General features: G+C 40.3%; 1 protein-coding gene across 3 annotated transcripts in view; it reads right to left on the bottom strand.

Annotated features, from left to right (window-relative positions):
- bmp2k (BMP2 inducible kinase) overlaps positions 1-26,521 on the bottom strand; it is an 83,390-nt gene that overhangs the window by 44,170 nt on the left and 12,699 nt on the right. For all 3 annotated transcript variants that reach the window (XM_034216708.1, XM_034216709.1, XM_034216710.1), the window contains exons 2-6: positions 13,909-14,027; positions 10,494-10,599; positions 9,150-9,292; positions 7,063-7,184; positions 3,033-3,114 (exon numbers count right to left, since the gene is read on the bottom strand). In XM_034216708.1, coding sequence (XP_034072599.1) covers positions 3,033-3,114; positions 7,063-7,184; positions 9,150-9,292; positions 10,494-10,599; positions 13,909-14,027 — 572 coding nt within the window. The remainder of the gene's footprint in view (positions 1-3,032; positions 3,115-7,062; positions 7,185-9,149; positions 9,293-10,493; positions 10,600-13,908; positions 14,028-26,521) is intronic.

Below are 26,521 nucleotides of genomic sequence, written 5' to 3'. Positions count from 1 at the left end.
AAAATGGAGGAGACTGATCTGATCAGAGCAATTGACAAATAATCCAACTGAAACCGGCATGGACAATGACTATGTTTTAAAAATGCGCTTATCCAGAAAAGCCTGGTTTGGACACTTTACGGGCGGAAGAAACATTTATATTAAAGAAAGAATTATACATTTCTGTCTTTGTATACCTTTAATAGCTACTAACTTGAATTTTTATTCAAATGAATCAATCAATTATTTTTTATATTTTATTGTAGTGTAGAGACGAGGCCTTTTACAATTATATGTATATAAAAAAAGTCTAAATATGATATTTGGCCTCAAATCATTTGAGGCCTGGCGCCCCCCCTGCGATCTTTGGCCTCCCAGGTTGGGAACCACTGCACTATATAGTATTGTGCCTATTGCATTTCTTTAACAATTCAAAAGCATCTTTTCTTAAAGAAAACTGAGTTTTAAAGTAACCTGTCCAAATTGAAAATATTGCATAAATGTCACATGGTTATGATTCATAAAAGGGAATATTTGATCAAATAATCACTGAATTTACTGAATTACTGCAGTCATTTTAAGACAAAAATGTAATCCTGGTGACGTTGTTGCCTTTCTCTAGTGAGTGAGCTCTAAAGAACTGCTAAGCAAAGAATCAATGTTTTGTATGTCAATGCTTTAAAATACAGGCCCAGAGCCTGCTCCCCTGGCAATATGGCTGTCCAAACAATCCCACATGCTAAAGTACTCTGCTCCCAAATCATACATTCAGCGGGAGCTATATTTGGCTCGGGCACCTTTGCGTTGATGATACATTTGGAGATGAAAGAGAATTTGGAATTAGCCACAGTGTTTGGGGAGTTTTTCCTTTCAGCGCTCTTTCTGAAGATGGATAATATTCGCAGTAATTCAGTCTGATGCTAAACATTTTTATCTGAGTCAGGCGGCGTATCCTCCAACAAGGGCAAAATGCATGGATAAATGCATATAACATTTGTGTGAGACACTATGTATAAAACAGCAGTTTCAAACACGTGGCTAAAGATAGAACAGGAAGTGAGAATGCAGGGGGTAGTCTACACAGGAAGTTGGTGTTTTTGTTTTATGTCCTAGAGTAGTTCCTATAACCACAGCTTTTGTCAATTCATCTCATTTTTGACTATTACTGACGATAGGTCAATTCAATTCAATTCAAAACCTTTATTTATCCAGGTAAAATCCCATTGAGATCAATGATCTCTTTTTCAAGGGAGACCTGCAGCAGTAGGTTCCACAAGAAGACATACAAACATAAACAACAGAACAACAAAAGGACATCATACAGCAAAATGTACAGGGATTACAATTTACATATCTAACCACATGTACAGGTACCAACAGCATCTGATTTTGTAGCATCCAACCGAGCTTTAAAAACATGTAGTGGTACTAGCTTGGTAATTTTCCATTCTTTTTGCAGACTGTTCCATGTTAGTGGAGCTGCACATCTAAAAGCTTTCTTCCCTAAGACAGTCCTAGCACTTGGCACATTTAATAAAACCACAGCATGCGATCTCAGGCAATAAGTACTTTCAATTCACAGAGAGATCAGGGAGCAGATATAAGGTGGTAGTTTATCCAACATGGCTTTGTAAATGAAAAAGTACCAGTGACTGAGCCTCCGTACAGTAAGTGATGGCATAACCGCCTTGGTATATAGGGTACAGTGATGCGTAAGTGCTTTACAATTTGTCAAAAATCTCAGTGCACTGTGATACGCAGCATCTAACTTGCTCAGGTAATTGGCAGGTGCATTCATATATAACAAATCACCATAGTCCAGCACAGGTAAAAAGGTGGCGGTGAAGGACTGGTTTAGGTGGCTTACAGGTCAAACGTATTTAAAGCAACAATTGATACAGAGATGTGCATTTGATGGTGATTACAATTAAGGATGCATCCATGTATCTGCTAAATATCCGTATTGGCAAATAGGCACCATGTTTAAATGCTGTGTGTGTTTTTCAAATTGGTGAAGATGATCCTCATTTACATATTTTTGGGCACATTTTTGTTTTTATATTTTCATCGTTTTTGAAAGTGCAGCGCGTTTCTCCTGATGTTTCTGGCAGTAGGTTGGCCACCATACTGATCTGTTGCTCTTTTGTTTTGTATACGATTTGCGCTAGCTATGACGTAAGAGGTTAAAGGGTGTTCATTTTCATTGAGTAGGTAGTTTATATTGCAGCACAAAAAACAGAAACTGAATAGCCTCATGTATAATGGCAATACTATGTTTCATTTATACTGGGAAAAGAGGGAGACCTCCTTCAGTGAAACTTTGTCTAACAGCTTTGCTGGATTCCTTTTGTTTTGAAGACATTGTCTGTTTTGGTGAAGCAGGTTCATTAGTATACTAGTCTGCACTGGTTTGCAGACAGTGGGCTAATATGTAAATTGATGCTGGTAAATATAAAAGAAGCAATATGTATGCTTCTTAATAAAAACATCTTGATAAGGTAAGCCCAGGTAGAGCATGCACTGCATGTGCCCAGGCCGCCTCCTCACCATGACTTCGCTGTATAATGTTTCCCCCCCCCCCCATTTACAGTGCATCTAATAAAAGATAAAAAGGGCTAGCCAAGTACAAACATGTTGTATGCATAAAGTGTCGCAACAAAAGCCAGTTCTTTACGCGCTTGCCGTTTTAACTGGGTGCATCAATTTATACCGCTTTGCAAAATGGCTGCTGTCCAAGCTCTTGTCCAAGAGCCTATTTAACACAAGCTCATCAAGGTCCTAAACTGTGCCTCATTATCTCAAACGGAGGGAAAATGGTAGACGACTGGCAGCAGGGGAGAGAGGGATGAGGCGGAGTGTTGCGAATTATGTTGCTCAATGTTTTATGAGGGAAAAACACTGTTGGAGAGCTGGTGAAGGCAAACAGCCCGAGGCGAGAGGAGCGAGAGGCAGACAGAGAGGAGGAACCTGTCGGGGCAGAGTGACGCACAAGTCACTGCCAGGACAAACCAGTCCTGCAGGAGGCTTAACACGTACACACACACAGCCCTTACCCATATATCAGCCTTAGTGGTGATGGCTTTGCCTGCATACACGTTAATCATCTCTGGCGCCCGGTATGAAAGCGTTGTGTACCTTTGAGACAAAAACAACAGGAAGCAGTCAGTGATATCTTTTCTAAAGTGTAGTTCTGGGTACTTGTTTTTCCTTTATTATACTTTTTTTTCCCCTTATATATGCTTCCCTTGGGTCAGGCTATCAGCAAATTCAGTAATATTTCCTACCACTGTTACGCTGATGATACTCAACTCTATGTCTCTTTTAAACCTGATAATCCTGATAGACATCCAGTCCTTAATGGCATTTAGACAGTTTTGTAACACAGATAATCTAACAACTTCTTGCAGCTTAATGCAGACTAAACAGAGGTTCTCATCATTGCGTCAGACAGTATAGCTCCAAAAGTTGTAAAGAGTATAGGGTCCCTTTCCTCAGCTGTTAGGTCCAACCTACGAAATCTTGGTGTGACATTTGATCAGGCAATGCATTTTGATCAGCATGTTAAATCACTGACCCGTACATGCTTTTTCCATCTCAGAAATATTGCAAAGCTCAGGTCTGTTGTGTCATTAGCGCAGCTTGAAATGATCATTCATGCTTTTATATCATCCCGGCTAGATTATTGTAAATATTGACATTTTCACGTGTCTCAGCAAGTCATCTCTCAACCGCCTACAAATGGTCCAGATTGCTGCTGCAGACTGTTAACCAGGTCAAGCAGGATGACTCACATTACACCCATTTTAAAATCCTTTCATTGGCTCCCAACTCGTTTTAGATTGTATGGTTCTGGTTATTACATGTAGAGCCCTGCGTGGAAATGCTCCGGAATATATATGTGACCTTCTCCATCCTTATATCGCCAGTAGGTCCCTTAGGTCTTCAGACCGGGGCCTACTGGCTGTCCCACGGTCTCGTCCATAAACGAAAGGTGACCGTACCTTTCAGCTGGAGCTCCAACACTGGAACTCTCTCCATAGTCTTCCACTCTGCAGTCTCTGTAGAAGCTTTTAAAAAAACGACTTTTATTTCTATTTGAAATGTGTGTGATGTGTTCTGTTATGTTTGTTCCTTTCAGGACTTCACGTGGTCTGCGTTTTGTTTTCATGTTGACCGTAAATGTATGCCTCATGTGGTTATTGTATTAATTTTAACTGTTGTTCTTACTTGTGAAGCACTTTGTGAAATCTATTTCTGTGAAAGGTGCTATAATAAATAAACGTATTATTATTATTATTACTTCCAACATGCCACATTCTAAAAAGGACACTTTGTTTTCTCTCTTTGTATTATTTATTTAGCTAAATTAACCTGGAAGACTCAAACATAAGTTCATTTTTGCTCCATCTGGATCACCTAAAAAATATAAATGCTGCTTATGTGTCAATGCATCATTAAACTTTGCATTTTGGGGAAGCTGGAACGCAGCTTTGACACACCAACTTTTAAATCAATATTTTCTGTCGTTCAGTCTCAAACAACTCCTGAGAGAAATATTTTTCTCTTAAAATGGTAAAGGCTCGATTTTCTGTAAGCCCCTGTCCCGAAATTGACACCAGATGGACACACGAATATGGAATTGTGAATTTTGCACGAAGATGGCCCAGAACTTGGTCAACAGTCAAGCAACAGCCGAAGCAAGTACGATGCCTACAGAAGGTTTTTATATGTAGAATAGAAGATATTACTTATCTCCGTCATGTTGTTTCCATAGCAACAACAACTTCCTGTCAACAGCGTAAACTCGCCTTCAAAATAAAAGCATCTAAATAAAACAGGAAGTTACCTAAATTACATTTAAGAAATACAACTGCAACGAAAGTAACAAACACAATGTAATATCCTTTTCAGTTTCACAGAACACAAATTGGGGTATTTACATAATATGTTTACATGATTTTGTTGTGCAATAAATGCAATCTCGATGTCATCGTACTATAATACGATGGCTACACGACGGCATTGCGAGGGCTTCACGTAGTTGTGTTGCCTTCCTAAGACAATCGGGCAGCTTCTTGTTTCCTTCGTATTGTCTTCGTGAGGCGAAAAATGCCCGATGGCACCGGTGATCACACGAAGATGACACGATTTGACAAGATGCCCTCACACTGGCCTTAGGAAGGGCAAAATGGACACACAAATTCAACATGCAAATGAACCTTCGCAAGGTCCTTCGGCAATTTTTTGGCATGTCAAAGATGTTGCCACCGCTCACGAAGTTGCTGCCGGAGCCTGAGAAACTCCACCGGCGGTCATACGAAGGCTTAAGATGCCCTCACGAATGGCCCTTTATCGTGTGTCCATCTGGTGTCAATTTCAGGACAGTGTGACAGGGGCTTAACCAGCTGGTCTCCAACTGTTTCTGGCTGCTGTTTGGTGATGAGCAGGTTGTGTACAGGTATTTTGTGGCTTTAATAGAGCTATTTGTAAAAAAAAAAATAGCTGCCAGCTGAGGCAGATTGAGGTGATATTTCTCTGAAGGTTCATCACGGCTCACTTTATTTGCCTTATTCAGCTATTGTATTTTTGACTGCCATTTTGGTAACAAGCCTTGTGACCGTGATGTAGTTTGTTTATAGCATCACGTTAGATTTGGATTTCTGCCCATATCATTTACGCTTCAAAAATCATATAGCGGGGATAATAGTGGGATACTATCCTGCTTAACAAAACGTGTTCAATATCATAAACACGTGCAGGCCACGAAGCTTATATTGTGCAATATGCTGAAATCCAAATGGGAAAATCCCATTGCTTTTTCCGATTGAGCCCTTGAGTGCTAACTTCTGGGTTGGTCTACAAACATTAGGCATCACTGTAAAACAATTTGGTTTTGCTTGCTTTACTTAAATCAAGATTATTTCTTTGACCACCGCCTAATACACTTTTCATGATGTCACACGTGTGCTTTTGTTTTCTTGCACAGAATAAAAGAACCAGAATGCTGCAGCAAACATTGCCTAGTTCACCTTCTGGTGTAACAGAGAGCCAAATAAATACTGCTTCTCTTTTCAGCGTCATTCTGATAATAATAAACAGCTGATTGTGTTTGGAATAAGCCCAGGTGGGTTACACTAGTTCAGAGGACTGATGGATTGTGTGTGAACAGTGTCATGGTGAGAGAGAGTTTACACACGGTCATGTGCTGCTGATAAGCAACACTCACTGAACTTTATAGCAGCTATAAATGTGGGAAAGTTAGCAGGCAGAATGGACTGCAGTGATTTAACACATATCACACACTTCAACTGCAAAGCTAAAGTGTAGGGGTTGAGACCTGCATTTACCGCCATACAATACCCAATCATCTGCAACGGGTCCACCACACAGTCATTGTTTGCAGCGGCCCATTTACGTTTGGTTTACTTGCAGAAAGAGTATATGCTAGTTTATGGGGAACACAGTTATTCTGATCTGCTCCCAGTGGGCTCTGCAAGCACTAATTTGCCTTGTGGACACAAACAAACAGACCTTGGAGTGCGGCAGGTTGAGTGCCACGCTGTATTTGAAAACATTCTGGCAACAAGCCAGGTTTGAGTAAAGTGCGCAGGTGGAATTGTTGCCCTCCGATGAACAACATCACGAGACTACCTTGTTAAGGTCAAGGTAACAGAACCCTCAAACAAATCAACCAGTTGCTGGTATGCTGCCTCATTCAAACTCTTGATGCCTTTTTCTTTGACTGGATGGCACCATAACTCTGTTAAACCAGCAGAAATATTATAAGATATGTCCATCCCACAATTCATGCTGTACTATGTAACAGTAACACCCTGGAGGGAACTTTGGGATTCTAGCATTTGCAGACCATTAACAAGTTCAAAAACCTATATTACACACTAAAGGAAAATGTTCACATGAAAGAATTGCAGGTTAACTTCTTACATTTTTAAAAACAGTCCTGTGTTGCTAAAGGCCCATTATACTGTATGCTGGTGTTTTAAAGCCATTTTGTTTTGACATTAATTTACATACCACCTCACTTGCAGGACATGTAATTCACTGACGAGAAATCAAACCTACTTCTTAATCTCGTCCTCAACGGCAGTCACTCCTTCTTTATGCGGCAGCAAAATCTTGTGGGTGGAACTGCCGAAGTCACACAGCACGTAATTTCCCTGGTCGTTCAGCAGGATGTTTTCGACCTAGTGAGAGGAACAGACATACGTTTAGGACTACAATATAAAGAAAAAAACATGAAAAGTCAGTCAGTGTTTATGTGTAATGATAGATGCATGTAACTTGGTCTCAAATGGCTCGTTTGAACACAGTGTCTTAACCAATAACGGAGCTGCTTTCCAAGCTCAGAGAGTACATGTTTCTTCTGTCCCAAGTGACTATTCTTCTTATGTTGTTCTGCTCCTTTTTTAATTGATCTATGGTATAAGTGGTAAATGTGTATTGTAAATCTAAAGAAAAAAGTAAATGTAGAAATGTAATCTATTACAACAAAAGAGGACATTTCAGTATTTAATGTTATTCATTTGTTATTAGCCGTTCATGAGTAGAACTGGTCTGAAATGTCTCAAAATCATTTAAACTGCGACTCTGAAATCATTTGTGGCAGGCAGGTAAACCAACAACCAAGGTAAGAGGTAATCCCCAGCTCCATTATACTGAGAAGGAAATCAATTGTAAAAACGTGCATATCGCACTCAACTGATTTAATACATAGTGATGAAGTACTGAGGCAAAACCTCATTACTGTAACTCTGCCTTGTTATAGTCTGGTGATAGCTGCTCTGTGGCCTAGTAGACAGAAGGACATTTTCAATAACAGATTCTGAAAGCAGATTTTTTCAGTTGCGTTTCTTTTTGGCCTCAGCTATATTCGGATATTCCTAGCCTGTGCATCAACATAATTACAAAAGAAAATGTTATGACAAATGACTCAGTAAATGCTAAAACAAAACAAAGGCTGGTTGAGGAAACAATGGACAGTTGCAAAGAATGAAGAAGTCAAAGATTTTTGTGAAAATGAAACTAGGCAGGATCTGTGGCACAGAAAAAGAGAAGAGACTAAAAAAAGAGTATCGAGAAACATATTTCAAACTATCCAAGGGAAAACTGAGCAATTGAAAGCAACAGTGTCTCCATGCTGTTGACAGCTCAGGGTTAAGGGCCTTTTTCTGCACTCTCACTTCCCCTGGCGATGCATGACAGGGCCTCCGTGGTCTTTTGTGTCCCTCAGTGTTACGTAAGCCATGTAGGCTGAACAGGCAGATACAGACAGCGAACAGAGGACAGGCCTGTGAAGCTGAAGGGACCCCACTGTTTAGAGGCTTGTCCAACTGGACAGAGTACAGCGGCCTACTGACGGGGCACTGAGGAGAATTCAACTAGGGTGGGAACCTACCCTAGGCCTCCAAGCATCAGCAAAATGAGGGTAAATTTGGCTTGATTTGAAAATCTACTCTACAAATCAAGTTAGCTGAAAGTTAGTGAGGAATTTCAAGATGTACCAGCTATTGTGGCCTGTACAAAGAGCCAGTTTGGTGAAGGAGAAAGAGAAAGAGGAAAAGGAGTGGGATGAGCTACAGACACGAGGGTGTACGACACGGGGAAGTAAGGGGGCAAGCTGGCAAAGGAAGCGAGGGACAGAAGAGGAAGCTGAGGAGGTATAGTGAAGTGAAACTAAAGCCTTCTATCTACTGTTGATCGAGCAGATTTACAACATTTCAGTTTATAAACAGCATCTGACATTACACTTAATAAATAAGGTGTAAGGTTCCCTCTTGATTTTGTTGACATTTTGAAAATGAATTGCTTAAGATTGGTTTCAGAGTGTAACGCTAAGGGTATTGAGACAACTTTTTTTATATTTGCTCATTTAGTAAGAAATCCAGGGGAACTTCCACATAAAAGTCATGGGTTTTGGGGGTGGGAGAGAAAAATGTACAAAAACCTTTAAAACGCACTACAAGAAAGGGAAACAAAACCTTAAAAGCATAATAGGGCATCTTTAAGGAGGTTTTTGTTGAGGACGTTTTTAAGTGACACATTTTGCTTTTAGTCATCCCCGAACATTTTTGTCCACCGATTCTGATCCTCCAACCAGGAATATTGTGTTTTGGCCTATTCAAGACGGGGGGGATTAACGTTCTCCTCACCTTCAGGTCTCTGTGGATGACGGGCGTCTTGCATTGGTGGAGGCGGGCCACGGCCTCACAGGTGTCGCAGAAGATGTGGAGGACCTCGGCCTCAGTGAAGCCCACATTCAGCCGCTGGTTCATCTGCTTCACCACCTGGCCCGCTGCAGCAGAGGGGTGGAGGGACAGCTTTAGCTAGGTTCATCAGTTCAGGCTTGGAAACCAAATACCACCCAGCATGATCGATGTTTTTACAAAAACACAATTTTCCAACTGGCATGGTTGCATTTGTCCCCTGTATGCTTGCATTCATACTCAAGATGACCGGATTGAAACTTACATTTACAAGATGGTGATGGGAAATTGAAATGAATAAAGACATAGCACAGGATATGTGGGAATAAACATGTACAGAAGCACATCTAGTTAGCATCTCCAGTACATGGAGGGAATTTAAAAGGATCACAAAATGAAAATGGGCTTGACAAACTCAAATGAATGCTGGTAAAATCGCAGTTAAGTGGTAACATTTGTTAAAAAAACAAACAAAAACATTGTCTATGTCTTCAAACAAATATATTTATTAAAAAGATGGAGTTCTGCCATTCTTTCTTCTTCTATTAATTGGTTCTCTTTCTTTCATATTTTGTGGAAAAAATAGTTTGTTTACATAAGGATGTAACCAGAAATTTAGCCCGGCACGCTGTGAGGGGCGGGGCTCACACACAGCCAAGTCAGGAAACTCCGCGTGCAACAGTGTAGCAGCCAAATGAATAATATAGAGACAAGCAGGAGACAACGTGTGACTTACTCGAGGGGAATTTGAAGTTAAATGGAATTGGTTGCAAAACCTAATACTACATCTCCGGTGTGGGAATATTTTGGATTTAAGCCAAATCAACGAGGCGAACCTACGGACTTGAATGAGCCGGGCGGTGTGTCGCATTTGTTTTAAAAAGGTAGCAACAAAAGCTAGCAATACGACCAACCTTAAACTGCATCTGAAACACAACCACCAGAGCTCTGTTTTCCAGCCTGAGTTTGTTTAATTGATTGTTTTGCGATTTAATTAATTTTTTATAATTTAATTTGTTTTATTTATTATATATAATTTATATATTTGAATATTATTTCACATTTCATTTGCAATGTTGGATGTTCAATAAAAAGTTCTGTTTGACAGGATGTACTTGAATTATTATATATTATCATTATGTCAGTAGTCTAAAATGGTCTTACAACGGTGAAGACAATATTATCGTTTATTGCAATAATTTCCGGGAAAATGTATCGTCCAACAAAATGAATTATCGTGAGAGGCCTACAGGTGATCATATCATGGTTTAAGAAACCGAGGGGCTGTACCTTTACAGTATTCCATGAGGATCAGGAGCTCCCAGACGCTGTCCGACACTGCGTTGATGGTGGAGTCCAGGTAGCCCACAATGTTCTTGTGACCTGACAGCTCCTTCTACATAAGAGATTAAAGAAAATGGAACTGATTAGGACGGAAAGACACATGAGTAATAATGAAAAAGATGAAGCTCTTTAGGTCAAGAATGCCATTGTTAAGGACATAGCTTCAACTGCACAAGCCTAAAAAAAACACAGGGCAATTATGTAGATGACTACAAAGGGAATATGTGGATTGACTACACACACTTTTGCTTCTTTCAAAAGCAAGTGTAACCATGTAAGTGCTATTGAGTGTTAGTGTTCAATATTAGGAATGTTGCTCTGCTGTTTATTCATGCTTTTTAAGGGGACTAAGCACTAACAAATGTCCAACACTGACTTAGATACCTACATGTTGCCCTACAAACAAGCAACTTCTGAGTCCTGAAGGCACTTGTATCTACATACTGGTTGTGCTATGTATGAGCAGTAGGAAGGGAAGTCGTTGTCATTTGAACGATACTACTACTCTAACCGATACTGCTTATCGTACCGGTACTTTAGCGGTATTTCTATCGGTCCTTTGTTATTTATTTATTTTTAAAAAGGGAAAAGCAAAAACATTGGGAACAGAATGAATATTCCCTTTTTTTATGTACAAATAAATAAATTAACGATTATTTAGTACCCATCCCTAATGAGCCATGTCAAGTAGGGATGCTCCGATCGATCGGTCTCCGATCGAGATCGGCCGATACTCACTCTCTACCAATCGATCGGTGCTCTCTAAACATGCCGATCGCGAGAGCCGTTCGTATGATGTAAAATACATGACACTTTTCTCTGTGCGCGGCAAAACAAGCTCGCCAAAATGGCTTCACCGGTCTGGCATTATTTTAAGGTGTCCGAAAAAGACAGTAAAATAGCGGTATGCAACGTGTGTGAAGCAGAAATCCTGCAGCTCCGCCCGTTGTGACGGACCGGTGAGCGGAGCAACACACAAGAGTTAGACCTAACACACTTAGCTATGTTATCTACCTCTGGAACAAGCTAAACTAGTTATAAATATATTTATTCTTCACTGTCGGGTCACTCATTACTGGATCAGTGAGCTGCATGAGATACTGAGAGGCTGTCAGGAGAGAGAGAGAGGGAGAGAGGGAGAGAGGAAAAGAGAGCGCTTCCGCTCATTTCTCCCGTGTTATTATCCAACGTGAATGTAAACTTGAATAATGTACATCATTTGAATGTAATAATTAAGCTGATTGTTGTTTGTGGAAGCGCCAGTGAATGAGCCCCATTAACTGAGTTTAAACATCACTTTAAATGGAAGATTTAAAGTGATGTTTAAATCTTCCATTTAGGCCCCGCCCACTCGATCGGTATCGGCCGATACTGATTCCGGCGATCGGCCCCAAAATTGGCGATCGAAGCATCCCTACTGTCAAGCTATGAAAACCACATTCAAATTTGCAACTGACCATAGGAAAGACTGCTTGTGATCTCTTTCTCCGATAAAGTAAAAACATTTAATCAATTGAAGTCTTATAGTCTGTAGTCAAGCTACTGCATGTGGCAACTGGAGTGCTTGCTCTACTCCTTCATGTTCTTACGCCATGCTGCGCTCCACTAATCTTTCTAAACTTGATTCATTTGCTGTATTAAACCATGACAGTGTTTGTGGTTGTTGGTTGTTAACAACCAGCATGAGAGCAGAGATTTGCTGTGTGTTGTGGAAACCGCCACACCTAAGGCGACGTCCCAACAGGCTAGAACTGTGTCAATGAGTAAGGTCAGCTGTGTGGGTTAGTATTATACAGCTGATGAGGCAAGTGAACAGACACAAAGCCGGCCAAACAGCTCAGAGTGAGCTGTTCACTGACACACAGGGGTCAAACGTTCAGGAAGAGACATATGCCGTTGTCCAAGTCGTGCATGTCTGCTAGGTTAAAGGAGACATTAAAAATATCTTTGCTTTGAATGACCTAAAACACAACTAGAATTGTCTGCTGTACTGATGCAAGTGCAAGCTCTGTATAATACAAAAGTATTTGTCAATGTACTTGTACAAGGTATTATTACAAGCACACAGCCAAAGGGCTTTAGCTCTTGTCAGACTGGAAATGAAACAGGATGGTTTAGGAAGGTGGAATGAAGCAATTTATATGCACCTGGCTTTATGGGAGCATGCGTCTTTATGAGGGATTTTGTCCTACTTTAAACAGGAATTAAGGTCCTTAAATTAAATATGTGAAACCGACAATGCCCTCGTGAAATGTTCACATAATGAGTAAAGTGTCTTCCGGTACAAATGAAACCCTTTTTGCACTGAAGTTGGGAGAAATCTTTGTTTTCCAGGCACGGAAGGATTAAAGGGACCCCATTATGTATTTTTGGGTTTTCCCTTTCCTGCCGTTTGTAATATATAGGTTTTTGTGAATGTAAATAGTCTGCAAAGGCTAAATTCCTTCTCTCCCACACTCCCCCTGCCTGAAACACATCATTTGTAGTCCTTTGTTTTCTTCCGTAACATAGTGACATCACTAGGTAACACTCACGCTTCTATTTGCCTGCGCTACAACACATTGCAGGTGACAGGCTACAGTGCGGGACAGTGATTGATTGACCAATCACAACAGAGCCATCTAACTAAGCGCCTTGGACAGTCCTTTGTGCCTGTAGCCATCAGGCTGCACAACCAAGGGTTAACCCTGTGACCCTGCACTGAACATTAATCATATTTGAACTGTATGTACATGTACATACAACTTATACCTGCTCTGGTACCTGCATGTGTAAAATCTTTGCTTCTTCTTATTTTGCTGCCTTGACACGTGAATTTCCTATGGGGATTATTAAAGGTCCATCTAATCCTTTCTAACCAATCGGAGCAGACTGGGCTCTGGTTTCAGACAGAGGCTGAAAAGAGGTGCTGGAGCACAGGCAGTATGAGAAAAATAAAGATATATTCGAACACTAAAGCAGGGAAACATGTCACAGTAATGACACAAAATACAATTATGAAATCTGGAAATTAGCATAAACGGCCCCTTTAAAAGGATATGCAGCTAAAACCAAGAATTTGTTTGACACTGCGAAAGAACAGATAAATACAACTGTGTGGAAATCATTCAAATTATGAGCTTATTACATCATGTTCAACTCCAAAAAACACAGAAGCAAGCTTCTCTTTCAGTAAAGCTTTCAAATCAGACATAACCACACCACAATTACACATAGGTTTTTATAGGGTTCATTTTAAACGTCCTCTACCATGATTAAAAGTTGTGCAATGAACATTTATAAAAAAATTAATCTCTTGCAATAAAGACAGGCAGATAACATCTTTAACTTCTACAACCAAACAACGCAATGTTGCTCTCACCATGATAGTGATCTCTCTCTTGTACACATTTAGGTCCGGGACGTTGTTGACGTACATCCTTTTGAGTGCACAGCGGACACCACTGTGCGTGCGAGCCAGAAACACCACCGAAAAGCCTCCTGGGAAAACACAAGATGATGAGTTAGCATTACATTACTCAAATACTTTTCACACATGAAATGTGCTTTATTATAGTGTGGTGGTTTTCAGGAATACTATGTGGGGAAAAAGTTCTTATTGACCATGAAGAATATGTTAGGCATTGCTCACACATGACTTGATTCTCCACAAATGAAAAATAAGACCTATACAATCGCCAAGAGATTTTAAGGTTACACATACAGTGCCCGAAAACACGTAATTTCTCACACTGATATTCCAATTTCTTGTGGCTGTGGAACATTCAGGACTACAATACATGGTAGTCCTGAAGAAAGATTAAATCGTACTAACCCAAGAATTACATTTAACTAGGTGGGTGTATTTCTGGTAGGAAGTGGAATATCTATTGTTGACAGGGACAGGGTGTTTAGCTGCGATGCCAGTAACTGTTCACTATCCCGTGGGTCTCTGGGTGAACGGACTCTAGCACTGCAAGGGGACAGTCCCTGGTCTCATTAGGAGGGGATCACCGAGTCACTGAGTGGTAGGCATCAAAGTCCACCGTTTGAGGAGGAGGGGGAAAGGATCCACAATGGTGTGCTTGTTGCCTAACAAGTGACCTTAGGTCAGCTGAAAAACAGAAATGATTTAGGAATTGGGATCAAGTGGAGGGAAGCTCAAGTGACCAGTGGACACAAAGGCCCTCATTGAAGAGTGCATCATAGGGCTGCACCATATTGGAAAAAAGTGACATCTCAATATCGAGATATGAAGAAATATGAGTTATTACCCTTAATTTTGGATGCAAAATGTAACTTATTAAAATGCATCTATGTGGTGCACTTTGGGAGCTAACTTATTAGTCTGGATGAACAATAGTGTGCTCGAGTTGCCAATTCAATCATAATTGGTTGTCCATTATAAATATGAATGGTTCTGATACAGCAAATTAAGTCACACCCGCAAAGCATGTTAAACATGACGCGTTTCGAGATGGATCATTGGGTTGGGTGGGTTGCTGCAGGCCCCACTGAGAATAGCCCACCGTGGTTGACAGGAGACCCCTCCATCTCCCATATGGAGATAGTAGAGAGCATTAAGTCTACGCCCACGGGAAGAGTCAAGGTCTAGGCAAGGTTTGCACATGGATAAAATGTAACAAAACAGAAGTATTTTAAACTGTTGTGGGTCCTACTGGACTGCAAAATAACTCATGGGACACATTGGATTAGTCATGTTTTAGGATTAGTTTGTATTGGAACAAATAATCCATGCAGCTTTAACCTGGGTGTCTCCCTTGGATGTATAAAGAGAACTGGATACAGTGTTGGAGGCCGTTCATTTCTAGTTGCTCAGTGGTGCATATAGCCAAAATGGTCTGACTCTTGAGAGCAAAAGTACTTAAATGGGCCCAAAGAGCGTGCTCACTAGCCTTTTGCTGAAGCCCCGCCTCTAGTTTGATTCATCACAGCCAATATTGGCCCAGTCAAATGAATGGTGAGGGAAACTATTTCAGGGTTTGGCTTTTAGCGCATAATACAACTTTTAGACCCTTATGATTTGATGAAGGGCTATAAAGTGTTCGTGCTGGGTAGTTTATTTCGTTCAAAAACTAATTATTCTCTGAATTACAAACGTTTCTTTTACAGTGCAGGTCAATAGGGAAAAATACTGTTTCGGGCCAATGAGATTTGATGAACTTTGATAAGTTTAAATGATAAACTACTATGAACTACTTACATAGAAACAGTACAGGGACAGGTCAAATCCGTTCTGTATCCGATTTGGCCTCGTTTAAAAAAATGTCTAAGGATTTCGATGCAATTGATCCAATGATGAGCATTTCTACTGCTGACCGGCATTAGGTCAAGGTTAGATGCATATTGAAAAAAAAACTAAACAATAAAAAAAAAGTACAAGATGCTGATGAGACAACACACATTTTATAAAACATCATGCTGATGCTGCTGAAATGGGTTAGATACACAGAAGGATATCAAATACCCATAGCAAAGGAAACAGAATACCCAAACAGAAATGTGTCAGGATTAGTGTTGCACGGTGTACCGATACTTGAAAGGTACCGCGATACCCTGCCGTTAAAAACAGTACGATTCCTCCGTTTCATTAGTATCGGTACTTTAAGAATGACGGGGAAAAGTACTCCGGTGAGAAAGCGCTGTTTTAATAAGAGCCGTGTGTGTTCAGCGCTCTGCTTCCACTCCCTGCACTGCAGCCGTGCCTGCAGCCCCTCCCTCTCAAGCACGCTCTAAGTCCCTCCCCTCTCTCGTGTACGTGCTAGCTGCCAGAGCATGTGAGAAAACCATAGACTGTATATATAAAGAAAACGAGAAGCATGGCTGCAAGTGGGAGTGCAACTGCCGCTGCGCCTCGGCTTGTTGACAGAAGCGAAATGTGGAAGTATTTGAGCGATATCTCTGACAGTGATGGCAAGCCTACGGACACCACGAGGCCTGTCTGTGACACATGTTTTAGATCCCTGCAAACCAAGGGAGCCAACACATCAGACTTGGCTAAGCACCCGCCGACCGGCATCCAGAGCTGTTTAAAGAATTTAAAGACAGACAGGTTAGCGAATGTGATAGATAACATAATTACATCATGCTCAAGCCCATGCCCTCAAATCTAAGTCAAACAAGTGTAATTTATTTTGTGACAAACGAACGTTTTCGTAGTTTGACGAGGCAATTAATGGCAATGATAACTGTCTAATATGGCTATCTTTTTAGCTAGCTTACCAATGTGGCTAACATCTGCAATATACATTTTGTCTAATTATTTATATTACTGTACTATTACATGTTAATAAAATATAAAACAAATTATATTTTATAAAACAAAAAAGTTGTTTGAGATGATGCTTAATTTTATTTAATACGAATTATTGTCATTTATTTTGTTTGTTGTTCTCATTGTTTAAAAGTGTGTGTTATGGTTCTGGTGTGAAATAAAGCACAATAATTACATTTAAGACTGTTTCCCTTTTTTTAAGAAAAGTATCGAAAAAGAATCGGAATCGCAATTCTTGACTTGGTATCGGTATCGAAACCAACATGTTGGTATCGTGACAACACTAGTCAGGATTAGATTCAAATATATAAACTTGAAATATCAGAGATACATTGCAAGATACAATTGTTTAAATAATGTAAAAGATTGAAAATATGATTACATTTGCATTTCATATGAACTGAGATACACTGCAGACTGCAGTTGTATTCATACTGTAGACCTACTGACATCTGAAAAACTGAAATTCAGACACTGGAGCGGAAATTCTGCCAAGACAAAGTACAAGAGCCAAAGCTGTTTACGCCTGCTGCTTGCTGTTTATCGATCTGCCTCGGTCTGCACTGCGTGCTAAGGTTAGCTTGATGGTGACTGCGAACTGCTGGGCCTGCCTTAAATTGATTTCCTATAACAAGACAGTTGAGTTCAGAGTGATCCAGAAGCTTGGGGGGGAGGGGAGGGGGGGGTGGGAGTGGGAGTGGGAGTTAACTCTAGGCGGAAAACCGAAATCATATGAGTCTTGTGAAAGAGCTACTTTTAAAACAGCAGGATGCACACAGTTTTGTAAGATTTTCTTCAAGCTGTAACTCAATCATATTTGATGCGAGTGAGTTTATGATCCTGCTGCATAAAGAAAAAGCTAATTGCGAGTCACCTTTTTTAAATATCAAGCTTCAAGTAGTGCTTAACGTAATTTAGGCTGCGGATGTACTGAGTAGCGAATTTAAGGATTGACAGAGGCAAAAAGGTGCGGGGGGCTGCATGGGCCAGGTGACAGATTTAACAAGGTAAAACCCATTTGCTCATGCTGGAGAAAAAAAAGTATTCCAGATGTGTCATGGAGAAGATAAACTTATTTTTAATAAATCTATTAATCCATACTGACCCCTCACATTTATTTTTCTCGGTGTGCAGGAGAATAAATTCAATGATTTAATACATGGGGTACAAACACTATTAATTGCATCCCTTGGAGTGGACAAGAATAGTATTTTGTTTCAGTAAACTGCTGCTGTCTCTCAGTCCGGTTAAGACAGGTTAGCAATCCACTAATGTCCTGTCAGTGTGGATTGGCTTGTCAGTGTGGATTGGCTGACAGAAAACCTATGCGCTGCTCACTTATCGTAGTGAGGATTCCCAGTTAAACAGAAAACATGCATGCACTAAATTGTTGACATTCCCTCCTGTGATGTTCTGTCTTGGGTACATCTCAAGAAACTAACCATTTATTGATTCTGGCAGCTGGAGTTGTGTCTCTGGAGGGCAGGTGGCTTTTGGACAATTAAGAGAAGATCGAGGCCAACCCAAGCCATCCGCCCAAACGCTTCATGTCTGCCTGCTGGCCTGCACTGTGATTGACTGAGGCCATATTCTCACTAAATCACCACCCTTGGGGCTTTTTGTTGCCTCCCATGACTATGCCAGACACGCAAGTGGTACACTATTCAGTGTATTAATCCCCCGAGTGGCTCTGGATGGAGTGATTTATTTTAGAAGAGCTTTGTACCTAGCATACCAACTCCCTGGACGAATAAGGATCCGCTAAAGAAAACAAAAAGGTTCATTACTGTACAGGAGACTGTCCTCAACCCATTGGAAAAACAAAAGCTGTTAGTAATAGTAACTAACCGGAAGCAGGGATACTGATGTAACCCCAGAACCGCTTCTCTAATGGCGACAGAAATAACAAGCCCAACATCAATGAGATAAACAAACTATACAAACAAATTCAAATCAGGAACTGATCTCAAAGATCAGTAACCTTTCTCCAGTGCCATTGGAACTCAACCCCAATAGTCACGGGGCTGTTTCTTATTTAAGCTGTCAATCAAATGTTTACCATATTTCGTGAATCATCTGCCTTTTAAATCGATCTTCATATAGCCAACCCACAATGATTTAAAAAAAGTGTTGTTTGTTTTGTTTTAAGATGTCTTTTACCTTAAATGACATGCCAAACTTTAAACTGAATCCCAAACATTACGGAATACTAATCACAATAACATATTTTGCCAAGAAATGTATACTTTTATTCTGGAAGAATGAACGTCCCCCAACTTTTAAACTTTTCATTGATCAGATAACAAATGTTTTACCTCTGGAGAAAATGACATTGGAAAACTATAATTGTGGACATATTTTTCAAGCTCTGTGGTTGCCATTGTTTTCTCACTTGGAAAATATATCTGAGATATGACCAGTGATGGAATGGTGCATTATGTGGCTATTAGTCCTGACGGCCTAGTACTACTAGTACTACGCCGTCAAATACTAGTACTAGTAGTATATTAGTTGTGGTGTTGTCATTGTCTACATTGTCGCTGTATTGTATAATTATTTGTTTGTTTTACTTTGATGTTTTTATTTTTAATTTATTTTCCTTTCTATGTTTCTTTTCATGGCTCCGTTATCGTTATCGTGATAAGCATTTTTTGGTTTTGCCTGTGTGGGCATGTGCGGGTGGAGGGAGGGAGTGGGGAGTGTAGCGACTGTACTGTGATATTACAATGTAAATGGCATTGATTTATTGTACACTAATGAAATAAAAGATGTCTTTGCAAATTAAAAAAATGATTAGCTCAAAGTTCAAGTTACACATAATGATAATAGAGCCCAGCAATGCTCAGAGGTGTAACTGAACCCTTTCAGAGTATTGAAACACTGCTGATGGGCATGTCTATCTCATGGTGCTCGGGGCCCATTAGTCACATCTCACAGTTATTGAACCTCCCTCTCGCTCGTCTGTGAAGAGGAGATGGAAGCACTTCACCCTGAGGACATGGTCAGTGACAGTTGGAATGAAAACCCTGAATCAATCCGGCCAAGAAGAAAGAAAGGGGGGGGTGCTGACATTACAGCCTGGTACTGAACGAGTGCTGTAATTACTAGAGAGTTTTCCCCGGCCCTGCATCAAGCGCTAGGGACCCTGACATCACTGCAAAGCCTGACTAACTAGGACAGTCACAGGCAGCCCACATGACAGCCTGTAGAAGAGGCTTGAAAGAGGATCTCAACAGCCTTTGCGAAACAGATCATCGGCGTGCCTTGTGATCCAGGCGTAGAAAAAAAGATCTTCAAAAGTGGCCAAGGAGTGTCTCAACAAGAGGGGATTATATGCATGCAGCGAACAGAGATGATACATTTATAGTTTCTGCTCAGGCACAAGGCGCAGATGTTCTTCCTCTGAAGCATGATGTCATCTGTGATAACAGACCACTCTGACCAACAGTCTCTGTGTTCACAGCCCTCTTCCTCTGCCTTTTTCAATAGTTTCAACCCACAGCTTTATACTTAAGTAAGCGTGACGTCTTAGCTTGTTAAAAAGGCTACAAACAAAGTATGTAGTTCAATTTATAGTGCTTCCTTCAGCTGCAGAGCTGCTTTTAAGAGAGGAGAATGCCATTGATTTTGGAGTAGGCTTAGGTATTTCCTCCAGGAGGCCCCTATCCCCTAACATGAACCAATACTTCCTACAACAAGTTTCCACAGCTGTAAAGCTTGAGCATAAGAGCAACTAACTTTAAACAACCTTAAGTAGCCTCTGGTTCTAAACTACAAATTGTGTGATGGATGACGCACTTTCATTGTGCTTGCAATAAAGTGTTTAAGTGGCTATTTGAACACTTGCATGTTTTTGCCACTTGAAATAATTAAAAAGTATTAAAAAGTTAGAGTTTTACTTTAAGGAGCTCTTTTTTCCTTTAACCTGAAAATGTCCCTTTTTGACTTGTTTGTCAATTGCTCCTTAGGTGAGTGCTATTTCATAAGAATTAGACTTGGAAAGGGATTCCCTTAATAAACTCAGGGGAAAACTAGGTGAACACAAACCAAAAGTAGTTTTCTGCTGAGTTTCTATCAAAAGTGTCATCCAAAATAACGTACTCATTAGGCATCATTATACATTGCTTAATTGTCATAATGGCTAAAGGAGGTGCCAGTTTTACACACTAAACAATACAAAAATGGTATGGTCAGATATCCATGCTGTGCCAGCTGCTCTTGCTAATAACCAATCATGACTTTGTATCCCCAGCTAACTAGCAAGTCCTTTGAGATTATACAGACTAATGCAAGAGAGACTTTTGTTCTCTGGCTGGTTAATGTAGTGATCAAACATGATATTTGGTATCTGTGAACATTGAGTTTCAACAAGCTTGCAGAGACAAGAAGAGGAAGGCACCTTGGAACAGACATTCTGAACTGAGATGTGTTATCTTCTTTAGACACTGACAGACATCAAGCCTGTGTTACCCATTTTAGGTGAATGATGACCTGTTAAAAACATTGCTTAAGATGTTTCTCTTGAGTCCTCAAAGGTTACACTGTAGCAATGTTTACAAAAGCATCAATACCATAGGTTTTCATCCTGAAAATAGACATGCACTTGCTTTTAGCAAGCAGTTGAGAAATTCTGCACTCACACTTTTTCCTGACAGAACATCACACCACCATGTCATCTTTTCTGAACCTTTCCAGGTAAAAATCCTGATTTGGTTTTTGGGAAGATAAAAAGACAAATTCAGATTTCTCAAGTTGTTTTGTTTAAAGATAAACAAATAAAACATTGAACGCTGAAAAAAGTGTCTCATCAAGTGTCCTCTTCCAGACATGTCAAATATGCGTGGCCATAGCAAGGAGATAACCAAGGTTGTTTCAGGTCAGATATTTTTAAACTTGTAGAGGTGAGTGTGGAAGTCTGCCAAAACACAGAGGAGATAGTGGGATGCTGGGCCAAAATGGATGAACAGTGCATTCAGAGTGGGTGGTTGAAAACCACATGTGAAAATCTGACGTTTCAAACATCTGGGAGTGTGACTAGGTCATAAGCATCACATTTCAATGTGACACGTTTTAGAAGAAACACACTTTTATTAGGAATAAGGAATAATTGCAAACCTAGAAAAAGAAGGGTTCATCAAATAACAGCATCTTAAGATATTTGGTGGTATAGTTGTAATAATCTCCATTAAAACAAATCAAAAAAAGATTTAAAATAGAAACTCTGTCTCGCTTCATCAGACTTACAAGAACATCTGCTCTGTATTCAGCACCGCACTGCTCTTCCTTACAATGGAGAGGTCACTTTCAGCTGGCAAGCGCCTTGTAAATCTGCCGAGTACCATTGCAGAGTTTGAGCATGACAACATTGCTTAACCAGCCTCTGCCAAAATATTTCATTCCTGTGATGAAGTACTGTCCATAACATGTAAATCTGTTTTTCCTGACTTGTGCTTTTTGCAAGAGAGCTTCACATGGTTTCGGAAAGGACAATAATTACAATTCAGCACAATTTATGAAAAATCTGTTTTGTAGATTAATTCATACCACACCTACTTTGCCAATAAATTGCAGTGGCAAAGAATAATCAAGGTTACAAAACTGACCAGACAGTAAACCAGGGTTTTGTCTAAACCGGGTAACAGGGGCGCTGCGCCCAATTACTTTCGGTGTGCGCCCTCATACCAAAATGCCCATTTTCCCCATAAAATGTTGAAGTGATTCCAGAAAACAATATTCCTGTTCGACAAAAACAGTATAATCAGCTCCATAAATATGAAAATCATGTCAAAAAGACTGTCAGACGGCATACTTAGCTTTGTTTTTACGAAGCGCAGACGTCGCGTTGTTTACGTCCATGGCGCCATCTTGTATATCGGCATCATGTCTCGCGAGAATTTATACATCATCCTATATTTTTCTAGAAAAGCCCCGGGTAAACTACAGCTTAAATACTCATGGTCTGTTTATGCATTTAAATGTTGACCTGCCGAGCCTGCTACAAAATAGCTCGTAGGGGGAACAAACGTTTTTTTAGGGCTCATCTTTTGTGACTAATAATTATCCCATGCATGTTAAATGGAAATCAAGCCACCGCTTTTAGAAGAGCTCCATTATGCATTTTGGGTTTTCCCTTTCCTGTAGTGTTGTATAGGTTTGTGTGTATGTAAATGGTCTGCAAAGGCTAAAATCCCAAAGGGAGGCTCTCTCCCACACATTCCCGCCCCTGCCTAAAACACCAATTGGACTCCCGTAACATAGTGACATCACTATCTAACACTCACACTATTAGCTCGCGCTCCTACCCATAATACGTGAATGAATATTAAAGCATGGAAACATGTCACAGTAGAGGCACAAATCCTGCCTGATGATAAATCTGCCCATAACATGCCTCACTTCTAGAATGCACAGAGACTCCTGCCTGGCAAGCGAGAACTGCAAACACCACTGCAGTCACTTTGACGTATGAGTCACAAAACTGTCAACATGGACTACAGCTCCTCCGTGGCCTTAATAGCAACAAAACCTTCAATCAATCTAATTTCTACCCTGTCTCGGGTGAATAACTACAAGAATTTTAAAGGTAAATGCAAGTGTGTGATGAAGTCTTTCTGCAGAGCATGTCCATTAAAGGTAATAAGAGGAGGTGCAGCGATGAGGTATTTTATTTTTTTCTTTGTGGATTAGTGAGCTGGAAGACGCTGGCAGTCGACGCATACATCTATCCACAACAGTGGTTACAACTGAAGCAACAGACACAAGGGGCTGTGCTTTGGACGTTCTATGATGAAATTGGGAAAGAGACAAAGACGCTGCTGAATGAAAATTATATAAAGCTGAAAGTATTACAACAGGGTCTGTTATGAGGCCAAGTAGGGCCAAGTTCAACACAGTACTGTTGCACAAAGGGCATACACTAAATGTCTAATGTGGTTTCAAATAAACCGCATAATACTGGAAATAAATGCTGGAAATAAGGCAAAACCATAATGTCGATCGTTCTTATCCTCTGTGTGAAAAGTGTCCTTACCTTCATCACAGTAACATGAAAAGCATTGGGAATGAGTTAGTATAATGACAGACATTCAAGCTAAATGAATACTTGAGTGGTCAAGTTTCAGTGAGGGTCAGGCTATAAAACCTAAAGAAAATGTACTTGATGTTTTTCAGGTCAGATAAACAATGAGGTCTTTAGTGGCTGTAAAGGTAAATAAATAAATAAATAGTGAAGTATACCAATGGTCCATCATTTACGAACCTTCAGTTAAAGGGATAGTGGAAATACGCGAATTTTGGGTTTAACTTATGTATTTTTATTAAAAATAAGCATAATAAACAATTTTTTTTAATTTCATGCGCCTAGTTTCATTTTATTTTCAATTTTACTGCGCCCTCTCAATGAAACGAAATACTTCGGGAATCGTCGGGAATCTTCGGGTGATGACGAGGGCATAGGAAGACGGGCACAAACAATGGCGGACATTCAATAGCATTTGCATGTGAATAGCCGACCTTTATTATGGTACCGAGTATATTGCCATAAATATGATGATTGATTATCAGTAAAAAAATTCTACGTGACACAACGACATTGGATTAACCTTGAGATGCGTTTTTATTCCGTTGAACACAACTTTTGATCACAAATCAAAAAAGGTAAGACGTAATTATTGTAATATTTTTGGAACCGGATGTTGTTTACTTTATCTTTTCTGGCTGATAGCTCCAGGAATTCGAGGTCTTACAGTGATGACATTACATGTGTGGAATCTGTGGAGTCTCAGCTTTAAATCGTATATCTTGTTTGTGCAGTTAAGATAGTAATAAGGGCATTTCTACCGTGTGTTGTGTGTAAAAAAGCGTTAGCATTAGTTAGCATTGTTTCGCTCAATGCTAATTCAAAGGCTTGGTATTACTCTTGTGTTTTTTCTAGCTAACAATTGTTCTTATTGTCAGTTAGCGGAGTTTCTTACCTTTAAAAGGGTATGAAACATTAATAGTTTCATAAATGTTAAGAAGCCCTGAGACATGTGAGAGAAAAAAAACTGTGGGAGGGGTCCACCGGGGGGACCTTCGGGCTTAACTGGTTAACAATGATTAATATTTGTAAAGGCTACAGGTGATCTTAAGATGCGTGAGCTATGCTTAGGGACCTACCAGTCAAGATTATTTGTGCGTAGGGGTGCATCATCTGGCGCCTGGTCCTGGTCATCCTCGCCATTGCCCATGCCGTGAACCATCACCTCGGGCTCGGGCTCGAACAAATAAGGACGTAATGGTCCATCATCTGGCTCAATATTGTCACCATCGTCGCTTACTGAACCGGATTCAGATTCAGTTCCTAAAACGACATTTTCGTAGGAAAGCCGAGAGGATGTTTCTGACTCGCTATCATCACTGGATACCTCGTACAATCCTTCTTCTTTGTCTGGTATATTTGCCCTTCCACGTTCATTCTGCATAGACGCCATGGTTTGTTATCGTATCGTCTTCCTAATTTTTCGTCACTTCCGGTTTGGCTGAGTCGAACATTTCGTTTCTAAAAAACTTCGGGGAAGCTGCAATAAAGTGCTTCTAACATGCGTAAGGCAATTATTATATTTTTTTAATCAGGTGTGATTGTTTTGGTACGTAATTATGCTTGTATATAAGTTAAAACGAAACTATTTGAGGTTCCATTTCCACTATCCCTTTAAAGAAGAAATGCAATTGTCTGCTTGGGCCACTGTGTGTTCTGTGTGCTAGTTTCTCAGGTCTACATAGAGCTTTAGGTAACATTAAACAGCTTCTTGTGATCCTGTAAAACGAAGCTCCTACCACCTTGATAGAAACTCAGAGCCCGAGTGACATGAGACAAGTTTTCCCTTCTTAAAATGTGACTACGATAGATGGGTGTCTTTAGGTTTTTTTTTCATAACAAATAAGACAAACAACAAGATGTACAGAAGAACACTACAGTTTCTTTCGATTCCATATACCATTCTGCAGACAGGAGCTGCCGGAATCCCCTTGAAGACATTGGTACTCGCCTACTGTGCTGTGAAGGGATCCGGGCCTTCCTACATCCAGGACATGGTTAAACCATACGCACCAGCACGTGGACTTCACTCCGCAATTGGGCAATCGGCTCGCTTCTCTCTCACTGTGAGGGGAACGCAGATCATTTACGTATCTTCCGTCGCAAACTGAAAACCCACCTGTTTCGCCTGAACCTTGGCCATTAGAGCCACCACAAAAAAAGGAAAATGTAGCACTTAAAAGAGTTCAGCCTATTTCAAATGAATGCACCAGCACTTACAACGGTTGAATTTATTTTAGGTAAATCTATGTATTTGTTCTTGTTGTTCCGAGTTTGTATCTATGAGGTATTGATTGATTTTAAGTCACTTTTGGTAAAAGCGTCAGCTCAATGAAACGTAATGTGATGCGTCTCTCCACAAAGCTAATAATGACTGCCCAAACGAGGAAACGTGTTGAGTTGTACGCAAGTCATGAAATCTTATTTTCTCGAGGCGTGAGTAATACTTGGAAGTTTTAGAATTCATTATCAAACAACATATCTTCTGGTTATAACATATACTAATTACCAGAGGTGGGAACTCGAGTCACATGACTTGACTCCGACTCGAGTCGCATATTTTTGGACTTGAGACTTGCTTGACTAACATTGATAAAAGACTTGACTTTGACTTGGTATTCA

This window comes from Gymnodraco acuticeps, unplaced genomic scaffold, assembly GCF_902827175.1.
Source record: "Gymnodraco acuticeps unplaced genomic scaffold, fGymAcu1.1, whole genome shotgun sequence".
Classification (NCBI taxonomy): Eukaryota; Metazoa; Chordata; class Actinopteri; order Perciformes; family Bathydraconidae; genus Gymnodraco; species Gymnodraco acuticeps.
This window is presented reverse-complemented; position numbering and strand designations above follow the sequence as displayed.